General features: G+C 44.3%; 2 protein-coding genes across 3 annotated transcripts in view; one reads left to right on the top strand and one right to left on the bottom strand.

Moving 5' to 3' along the window:
• The first annotated feature begins 60 nt into the window (after nucleotides 1-60).
• LOC308176022 (coiled-coil domain-containing protein 167-like) lies at nucleotides 61-2994 on the top strand. 2 transcript variants are annotated; one of them, XM_080550619.1, is made up of 4 exons: nucleotides 61-178; nucleotides 397-491; nucleotides 774-826; nucleotides 1198-2994. In XM_080550619.1, the coding sequence occupies exons 1-4, from the start codon at nucleotides 128-130 to the stop codon at nucleotides 1299-1301; spliced, it is 303 nt and encodes a 100-aa protein (XP_080406745.1). In that variant the 5' UTR covers nucleotides 61-127; the 3' UTR covers nucleotides 1302-2994. The 2 variants fall into 2 exon arrangements, with proteins under 2 accessions (XP_080406745.1, XP_080406744.1); XM_080550618.1 differs by having other exon boundaries at nucleotides 774-838.
• A 1986-nt stretch (nucleotides 2995-4980) lies between these two features.
• The window catches only part of LOC308175487 (cap-specific mRNA (nucleoside-2'-O-)-methyltransferase 1-like), a 16702-nt gene continuing 10962 nt past the window's right edge, over nucleotides 4981-10720 (bottom strand). Inside the window, exons 18-24 of the mRNA XM_080550238.1 lie at nucleotides 10099-10224; nucleotides 9729-9820; nucleotides 9359-9427; nucleotides 7153-7200; nucleotides 6447-6559; nucleotides 5502-5610; nucleotides 4981-5244 (exon numbers count right to left, since the gene is read on the bottom strand). Coding sequence (XP_080406364.1) covers nucleotides 5109-5244; nucleotides 5502-5610; nucleotides 6447-6559; nucleotides 7153-7200; nucleotides 9359-9427; nucleotides 9729-9820; nucleotides 10099-10224 — 693 coding nt within the window. The 3' untranslated portion in view covers nucleotides 4981-5108. The remainder of the gene's footprint in view (nucleotides 5245-5501; nucleotides 5611-6446; nucleotides 6560-7152; nucleotides 7201-9358; nucleotides 9428-9728; nucleotides 9821-10098; nucleotides 10225-10720) is intronic.

Below are 10720 nucleotides of genomic sequence, written 5' to 3'. Positions count from 1 at the left end.
GATAGGGGGCGATATGTTCCGATATGTTCCGATATTTGAGTTTCCTCGTGTGCAAGAAGAAGTAACCCACTGCGGACAGTTTACACACTTGAAACCTGCTTTGTGTACTTGGTGCTTAAGAGCCAACATGACTAAATGTAAGGATAGAAAGAGAGAGAAATTCAGCGTCGCTAGCGAGGTAAGACACTTCTCGACTGTAACTTGTTAACTGTGGCTCATCCATGAGATCCTGAGATGACGAGACGACAGCAGCTCCATTAAATACACATGTCTTCTGCTGTCCTACACTGATGTGTTCTACCTGCAAGTTGCCACGTAGCCAACCACATGTCAGGTGCTGTTCAGTGGCACAGATTCCAAACTAATAAGTATATATCGTAAATGTTTTCTGCACAGATCGATCGTGTTGAGGAGCGACGGTCGCGCTGTCAGGACAATATCGAGAGGGCTGAGTTCAGAAAGCGGCGGGAGGAACTGTCAGATCAGGACAGGTGAGGAGGAGGATGATGATGATGATGATGATGATGATGAACTGTCAGATCAGGACAAGTGATGATGATGATGAAGGTGATGATGATTAACTGTCAGATCAGGACAAGTGATGATGATGATGATGATGATGATGATGATGATGATGAACTGTCAGATCAGGACAGGTGATGATGATGATGATGATGATGATGAAGATCTCGTTGATGATTATGATTATTACAATGGTGGGGATGATGATGCCAGTGATGGCTAAATCATCTGCCTATTTATCTACTCAACAGAGAAGCGCTGGAGGATGAAATGGCGATTATGAATGAGCGGCTGCAAAAGTTTGGTATGGAAAAGTGTAAAAAAACCTTCATGATCACATTTCTCCAGCTATTGCTTACAACATGTAGACCCACTTGTCCTGTGGTATTCGAGGTATGAAACTAAGAATTGCGTAGAGTTAATTCGGGTTAATCTGGGACATTGGGTAATGTAGGGACACCTAAGATCCAGTGTGTTTATTTCCTGTTCTAACCAAATTTAGTCAACAGGACTTTTACTATACGTAGGTTTAGCATGGAAGTCATGTGGCTGAAATCAAAGAAAGACTTTGTTACGACAGGAAATAAACACACTGGATCTTAGGTGTCCCCATTGCCCAATGTCCCAGATTACCCGAATTCACCCTGAGTGACTGTCTTTGAATATTTCTCTTAGACAAAGAGCTTGATGCGTTGAGAGGGGAGAACCGGAGGAACATGATGATGTCTGTGGCTCTACTGGCCGTCAGCGCGCTCTTCTACTACTCCTTCGTCTACTAGACTTTGCTGCCTGCTGAAGAACACTCTTCATCATGGCACACTCTTCATCGTACCAAAGACCGCTTTGGGCAGCTACGGACTACATTTCCCATGAGCCACATGCTCCAACCACATCGTTATAGTTGTCATAGTAGACAGCTCCGGCTGTCAAGCTGTGATTGACTCTAAAAGCTCTGACAGGAATGTGTGTCTCCTGATTGTTTGAGGGACTAGAAACGTGATGAGTCATTCATTTCTAAGTTATCCATATCCACGTGGGCATAACCTTTCTCTAACTTATGCTTACTACCAGAGGTAATGACAAAGCACAATTCTGCACAATGTTTATGTGAATCAAGGACTCGATCAAGTATGAGGTCAAAAGTTGTCTTCCACCCAGGCTACGGACATCCTATGCTGCCTTGCACTGTGACTCACTATGTCTCTTTCTCCTTCCTTTGTGCCACGGGTACGAAAACATCTGCGTCATTCACTCGTTATAGTGTTCCTACATAGTGTCCTATAGTGTTCCTACTTCTGTGAATGCTTTTGTTGTCATTGTTCCCAAAGTCCACTGAAAAACATAAAAACCTTACGTTTTGGACTGATACGTTTAGGCCTAGTTCTCTGACAGGGCCTTTTGGCTGCGTACTGTGTACAGTACTGTTCATCAGTACAATACAGTATATGCCTGGTTTCCACCAATGAAACCGCGCTGTGAGATGTGTTCATGTTTAAATCCACATCCTCAAATCATCCACGTTTTGTGTGCCAAAATGAATGTTCCTTTTTAATTTTGTTTAATTTTGCAGTCATTGCATAATGTAATTTAATGCTTTTAAACACTTTACATTTAAAGTATCTATTACTAGGGATGTCCCTATCCGATATTGATATCGGATATCTGTGCGATCGGACGGGAAAAAAAATAGGCACCGATCTGCGCTCCCGATCTGGACAGTAGTAGTGCATGAGAGTTGGCTAGTAGCTACCTGTGTGTAATGAGTCTGACAATGTCATGATGCCAGCTGGTGAAGTAATTTTTTTGGTTGTTTACATAGTCTGAAACAACAGATGGTAAGCTTTCAATCGATGCGTCATACATTGAAATCGGAAAAAAATTGAAGACAACACGAGTATTTGAATGTTGGTGGATCTCAAGAATGGGAATGCGACAGAATGGGAGAAAAGTGACTGATCAAACCACAACAACAAACGCTGCTAACAGCTAGCGGTTAACAGTGGTAGTCACTACAAACGTCTAACTGCGTTTTTATAACATCACAACATGCTGACAGAACATGGTCATGCTAAAAACACATAACTACGCATAGTATTGATTGTAAGTCGCTTTGGAATAAGGCGTCTGCTAAATGCCAAAAATGTAAATGTAAATGTAAAATGTAATTAGATGAACACAGTCCTTGCTTTTGAGCACGTCCTAAAACGAAAGTATGTTTACAAGTCATCACTTACCGGTAGCCAAACGAGAACAGTGAATCCAATCCACAGATTATAAGTATTTAGTGATCGTTAAACTGTTGTATATTATATCGAGTGGGTACATTAAAACGTAGTTGCCTGTTATGAAAAAACCCGAAAACCAGATATTGTTGACACCCCTTCGATTCTGCGACTGGTTTCTGGTCTCACCAGCGGGCGTCACTAGGCTACACTTTAAAAAAAGGGTCCTACAATTGATTTGCCATTTGTAAGAGAAGATAAATAGAATAAAAACCTGAAGGCAAACTAGAAATCAGACAGTAACTCTTTTTTTTCTACAATGCTGAATGCTGCTGTTTAAATTGTTTTAACTTTAAACCAGTTGGTCACTGAGTACTGCAGAGTACTGTTTTTGTTGCTTGAATAAAGGCTGGCAGTCTTTAATAGCCAACTGTTGTTGTGGACTATATACTGGGGAAGTATTTCTTATTATTCAGGAGTAAAACAATAAATACAAATATCCGATTGATATCGGTATTGCAGCAGATACCTGAAGCCCAGGTATCTAGTGAAAAAATGGGATCAGGACATCCCTATCCTATTACTCATGCTGTGCTTCTTGTGTTTATTGTATATGTATAAAGAAAATAACATGCTTTGTGCATGTTTTTTTGTAGTTAGTTGGAAGCAGAGGAAACGTTGAATAATAATGTTTTTAAATGTGTGGGTTTCCTTGAATTTATCTGTAGAAAATCAGGGACCACAACTTCACTACATTATCTGTCAGTGATTGTGGCAAAGGAAGGAAGAAGAATTTTGGAATTGTTTCTGGGAAGTCACACATTTTCTTTTTATTACTACATTATCATCGTCTTCATCATCATCATCATCATCATCACAAGGGATGAAACATTACAAAGAAATTACACCTCATCCTTAACATTTCACAAACGAAACAAAACTAGGATGAAAGGGCAAGGCAACAGAATGCAACAAAAACACAGGGAGGCAATGGGTAGAAACACTCCCAAAACCTGAATCCCTCAAAATTCCAAAAGTAACCCCTCCCCCAATAACTACCAGGACAGATCTGCATTTGATAACAATTATATAGGCCAGTGCTATTATGCTACAATGCTCCACTCCCCATGTGAACAAAGCTTTGGTTGTCAACTTGAGATCATCTACGAGGTAAAGCTTGGCTCTATAAGTTAATTCCAAACAAGCATGGGACTTTTGTAGACACAGAGAGAGAGAGAGAGAGAGAGAGAACTTAAAGGGTAAAAAAAGACAAACAGTGTCTGAGAAAAAGATTATAGAATCAGTCCATAACATAATAGAAGTCAGGCATACAGGGAGAGACCTCAAGCTGTATTTTAACGGCGTAAAAAAAAAAGAAAGAAACAGTCTTAGTGCAAACGCTGGTGTTGACAGTGGCGCTACGGGGAGTGTGAAATATTAGTGCTGTTTTCAAGGCCAGAATTTTTCAGCGGAACTGGTGGCACTTGACCGGCTCATTGTCATGGACACGCCTCTATTACACACCTCTTACACACAATCTAGGGTTATTACCACTGCTACTCCTCCCACCTGCTGAGCGCAGGTGAGACAACGCTCCAGCGCGGTGGTAGTTTCCCCTGCCCACCACTAACACCAGCGTTTGGACTTTCTTCTGTTTCGCGCCAGCTTAAAATAGAGACTCTATAAGTGCCTCAGAAGGCAGTTTCAGAATTTGAGTGCCAGATAAAAACATACATGTATTTGTGTGTGTGATTGTGAAAGACGCTGTGGATCGGGGTAAAAGTAAATCAACCTTTATATCAGTTTCTTCTCAAACATGCACGCACGCAGACACAAACGCAGACGCAGACACACACACACACACACACACACACACACACACACAGACACACGCACAGGCACACACACACACACACACACACACACACACACACACACACACACACAGCAAGTCATGGAGGCATGGCAGGAATACAAGCGAAGGGGATCAATAAGATCAATAGAAAAACCGGAGCATGCGATGCAACATGATGGGGGAGACGTCTTGTCAGTGTTTGTTGTCTTCTTCATAAAGTATTAAAATGTAATATATTAAGCTGCATTCTGCGAAAATCATAGAGCCTGGGGCGGTCGTGAGACGCCAGAGTGGTCTGTCCATGTGTGTAGTTATGATTACGAGGAAAGCTGTGTTTGGCAAACGGTCCTCCATGTTGGCTCCCAGCACTCCATAGCAAACCAGTTTCTAACCTAGAATGTAATGGTCTTGGATGCCAACTTGGATTACTTGGAGCCAACATGGCACCCCTTGCATATTCTGAATGGGAGTCCCAGTTTGCCCAGACCTGGGTGGCTTCCCCTGGTGGCTCAGGGCTGGTAGTGCTGGTGAATGAAGGAGAGCACGTCTTCCTTGGACAGCTTCTCCGGGTCCACCCGCGACTGCGAGTCGTGAACTTTAACCCCGTCCTCCCACGCCCAGAACAGCCGTTCCGAGTGGCAGACGCTAAGGAGACAAACACACACACACACACACACACACACACACACACACACACAGACACACAGACACACGCACACGCACGAAAAGTGGAATTAGCGTCATAACATCATGTCTTAGGGTGATTTACAGAGCCCCACTTCAAGGTAAATATTTAGACCAATCCCAAATGTTTTGTATGATTGTCTGTGTTGACATATAGATTCAGACACAAAACAACAAAAGACTGATACAGAGAAGGTTCCGGGGACCGTGTTACTTACTGGAAGGGGGCCACGGAGGTGGCAGGCAGGTCATAGGTGGACTCTTTAGTTGTCTTGTTGTAGAAGAACTTTCTCTTGGAGTTCTTACTGTAGGCCATCGTCCAGGGGTCTGCAGGTCAGAGAGAAGGAGGGAGAAGGAGAGAGAGAGAGAGAGAGAGAGAGAGAGAGAGAGAGAGAGAGAGAGAGAGAGAGAGAGAATGAGAGAGAGATACATGAGACAACACATCAACATGCTCTCTCTAATCAACATGCACTCAGACGGCGGGACGGATGGACAGACAGACATAGATAGTCAGACACAGACAGACAGAAACAGACAGACAGCCAGACAAACCTAGAAAGACAGCCAGACAGCCAGACAGACATAGACAGACACAGACAGACATAGACAGACACAGACAGACACAAACAGACATAGACAGACAAACCAACATAGAAACACAGACAGACAGACACAGACAGACGGATAGTCAGACCGACATAGACAGACAGAGCAACATAGAACGACAGACACAGACAAACAGACAGACAAACATAGACAGACATAGACAGACAGGCAGACAGTGAGACAGACAGAGCAACATAGAAAGACAGACAGAGACAAACATAGACATACACAGACAGATAGACAGACAAACCAACATAGAAACACAGACAGACAGACGGACAGACAGACATAGACAGACATAGACAGACAGACATAGACAGAGCAACATAGAAAGACAGACACAGACAAACATAGACAGACAAAGACAGACACAGACAGACATAGACAGACATAGACAGACACGGATAAACACAGGCAGACACAGACAGACAGACAGAACAACAGAAAGACAGACCGACAAAGACAGACACATACAGACACAGACACAAACAGACAGACACAGACAGACAGAACAACAGGCAGACAGACCGGCAGAGACCAACAGAGTTGACACGGACCGTTGATAGTTTTGATGATGTAGAGTCCACTAGGGAGGAAGTGGCGGTCGTCCCTGCCTGTGTAGGACAGACGGGGGATTCCCCCAGAGCTCTTGGTCACCTTCATCTCCAGTCTGGGGAGTCACAGAGATTAAACACACGTCATACAGTATGTATGGTACATAGAGGACCAGTATCAGTTCAACACACTTCCTGTACTGAACATCGAGTATCGGTATTAGTTCAACACACTTCCTACAGTATGTCCATAAGAGTATCAGTATTTCGTTAACACTACATTTCGTTGTCTTAAGTACACGTACTCTGTGCAATGACAATAAGGTTGAATCTGATCTAAACTATTAGTTCAACACACTTCCTATAGTATGTACTGAACATAGAGGATCGGTTAGTTCAACAAAAGCAAGCTCCCTCCCAGGCCTATAGCACAACAAAGCACAGAAGACACAGCAAAACATCAATGCCACTAGAACACGTCACAAAAACTACTGGTATAAAGGTTAGTTTACCAGAGCAGCATTAAGCCCGGTCCTGGAAAAAGGACCATGTTGTTCAGTGGAGATTATCCATTGAAAGTGCTTTCTAGTCCAGGAGCAGGCTTAATCAGGGTTCATAAAAACACACGTCCCTGAAAGTAGTGGATGGTTTATGTGAGACTCGTATGGTCTCGTATCTAAAAGTGAACAGCTGAAGGTTCCTCTCATACCTGACAAAGATCTTGTCCATCTCCTCCAGCCTGTACACCTCCTTCACCCTGAGGAGACACACAGAGACACGGTGAGAATCCTTCGGAAGAACGACACAACACTCGTTTTTTCTATTTATAACAATCTTTGTCATACTGACACAACCTGATGCCTGAAGAAGGTCTCTGATCGAAAGCTCACGCAATAAAGTACGTTTTTGCACAGGTTTGAGTGTGCGGATGCTGTTATTTTAAACTCTATTGACACTCTTCAGTTCCAGCACCTCAGCAAAGTCTGATCACAGATGAGCGGTGGTATTTTCACTAATTTCATACTGACACAACACATAGACACATGCTCAGACAGAACAGCATCAAGAGCTAAAATAGCTGTAACAACCATATACAGTATATCTCAAAAGTGAGTACACCCTTTAGATTTTTGCTAATATTCTGTTATATCCTTTCAGGGGATAACATTATCCTACTGAAACGTTGATATAACTTAAAGTAGTCAGTGTGCTGCTTGAATAACAGTATAGATTTATTGTCCTTTGAAAATTACTCAGTACACAGCTGTTAATGTCTAAACAGCTGGCAACAAAAGTGAGTACACCCCATAGTGAACATGTCCTAATTGTGCCCAATTATGTTGTTTTCCAGCCCTGGTGTCATGTGACTCGTTAGTGTTACAAGGATTCAGGTGTAAATGATAAGCAGGGCCGTTAAATTTGGTGTTTTGGGCACAATTCTCTCTGAATGCTGGACAACATGGCACCTCATGGCAAGGAACTCTCTGAGCGGCTGAAAAAAAGGATTATTGCGCTTCACAAAGATGGCCTTGGCTATAAGAAGATTGCCAACACCCTGAAAATGAGTTGCAGCACAGTGGCTAAGATCATACAGCGGTTTTCCAGGACAGGTTCCACTCGGAACAGGCCTCGCCAGGGTCGACCAAATAAGTTGAGTCCACGTGCTCAGCGTCATATCCAGAGGTTGGTTTCCAAAAATAGACGTGCGAGTGCTTCCAGCATTGCTGCAGAGGTTGCAGAAGTGGGATCGGGGCCTGTCAGTGCCCAGACCATACGCCGCACACTGCATCAAATCGGTTTGTATGGCCGTCGCTCCAGACAGAAGCCTCTTCTGAAACCGATGCATAAGAAAGCCCGCAAACAGTTTGCTGAAGACAATGAATCCAAGAACATGAGTTACTGGAACCATGTCCTGTGGTCTGATGAGACCAAAATAAACCTGTTTGGGTCAGATGGTGTCCGGCGTGTGTGGCGGCACCCTGGTGAGGAGTACCAAGACAAATGTGTTTTGCCTACAGTCAAGCATGGTGGTGGCAGCATCATGGTCTGGGGCTGCATGAGTGCTGCCGGCACTGGGGAGCTGCATTTCATTGAGGGACACATGAATTCCAATATATACTGTGACATCCTGCAGCAGAGCATGATCCCCTCTCTTCGGAAACTGGGCCGTAGGGCAGTTTTCCAACATGATAATGACCCTAAACACACCTCCAAGATGACAACGGCCTTGCTGAAGAAGCTGAAGGTTAAGGTGATGGACTGGCCAAGTATGTCTCCAGACCTAAACCCAATTGAGCACATGTGGGGCATCCTCAAGAGGAAGGTGGAGGAGTGCAAGGTGTCCAACATCCGTGCGCTCCGTGATGTCGTCATGGAGGAGTGGAAGAAGATTCCAGAAGCGACCTGTGCAGCTCTGGTGAATTCCATGCCCAGGAGGGTTAAAGCAGTGCTAGATAACAATGGTGGTCACACAAAATATTGACACTTTGGGCACAATTTAGACATGTTCACTATGGGGTGTACTCACTTTTGTTGCCAGCTGTTTAGACATTAACAGCTGTGTACTGAGTAATTTTCAATGGACAATAAATCTATACTGTTATTCAAGCAGCACACTGACTACTTTAAGTTATATCAAAGTTTCATTAAGATAGTGTTATCCCCTGAAAGGTTATGACAGAATATTTGCAAAAATCTAAAGGGTGTACTCACTTTTGAGATATACTGTATGCCTTTCTGTGCCACACGCTTTTATCCGAAGTAACTTACATTGCAGTGAATGCATACATTTTGTTTTCCAGTATATATGGTCCTAGCGGGAATCGAACCCGCAATCTAAGCGTTGTTAGCACCATGCTCTATCAACTGAGCCACAGAGGACCACAACAAGGGGGAGGGTGGAGGGGAGTTCTTACCTGATGGGGTTCATGTCTGGTCGGCTGGGCTTGGACACGGCCTTCACAAACTTCTCAGCCATCTGGATGCTGCAACCACAACCATCAGGGGGTTAGACACCGCTGGCACATACACATACATCAGAAGGGCCCGGTTGTTCAAAACATTTAATCTGGATCAGAATGATTATTTTCTCTGAGGCAGGATCAGATCGAGCTGGCGATACGACTCAAAATCAATACGACTCAAAATCAGCCAGATAGATCTGATCCTAGATAGGATCATTCTGATCCAGATTAAACATTTTGAACAACTGGGCCCTAGGGTTAACAGCTAGGTCAAGGTTTAGGATGGGGTTGGTGTTGGGGTTGGGGTTAGGCTCAGGCTCACCGTATGTTGAAGTGCTGGACTCGTACATCAGTGCCGTTGAGCACCAGAGCATCCAGGATGTGTACCGCGTTGATCCTGCGCTGAGCTTTACCCTGCGTACCACACACACACACACAGACACAGACACAGACACAGACACAGATACACACACACACAGTGAGAGAGTTATTACTGTATGTGAAAGGCTCAAGACCTCGTCTATCTTTTTTCCCCCCTTCACATCTCCTTGTTTCTCTTCTGTCTTCTCTAATCCCTCCTTTCCTCTCCCTTCCCCTCCTTTCACTCCTCTCTGTGGTCCCTTTTCTTCCTAACCCTCACCGTCTCTCTCTCCTCCTCAAAACCTACTTTCCTCCCTCTTCCCCTTCCCTACCTCTCCCTTCAGCTCCTGGACGATCTCCACACTCAACAGTGTCTCTCTGGGCAACTCCAGTTTGAAGTTCTCCAGCTTCTTCCAGCGCAGAGGTGCCTTACCGTCCCACGTGTAGATCTGGGACTTCTGTGGACAGACAGGAGACACAGGAGAGAGATGGTTAAGAGATGGCAGGTAGACAGGAGACACAGGAGAGAGATGGTTAAGAGATGACAGGTAGACAGGAGACACAGGAGAGATGGTTAAGAGATGACAGGTAGACAGGAGACACAGGAGAGATGGTTAAGAGATGACAGGTAGACAGGAGACACAGGAGAGATGGTTAAGAGATGACAGGTAGACAGGAGACACAGGAGAGAGATGGTTAAGAGATGACAGGTAGACAGGAGACACAGGAGAGATGGTTAAGAGATGACAGGTAGACAGGAGGCACAGGAGAGATGGTTAAGAGATGACAGGTAGACAGGAGACACAGGAGAGATGGTTAAGAGATGACAGGTAGACAGGAGACACAGGAGAGATGGTTAAGAGATGACAGGTAGACAGGAGACACAGGAGAGATGGTTAAGAGATGACAGGTAGACAGGAGACACAGGAGAGAGATGGTTAAGAGACGACTGGT

Source organism: Nansenia antarctica (assembly GCF_963989245.1).
Source record: "Nansenia antarctica genome assembly, chromosome: 1".
NCBI lineage: Eukaryota > Metazoa > Chordata > Actinopteri > Argentiniformes > Microstomatidae > Nansenia > Nansenia antarctica.
This window is presented reverse-complemented; position numbering and strand designations above follow the sequence as displayed.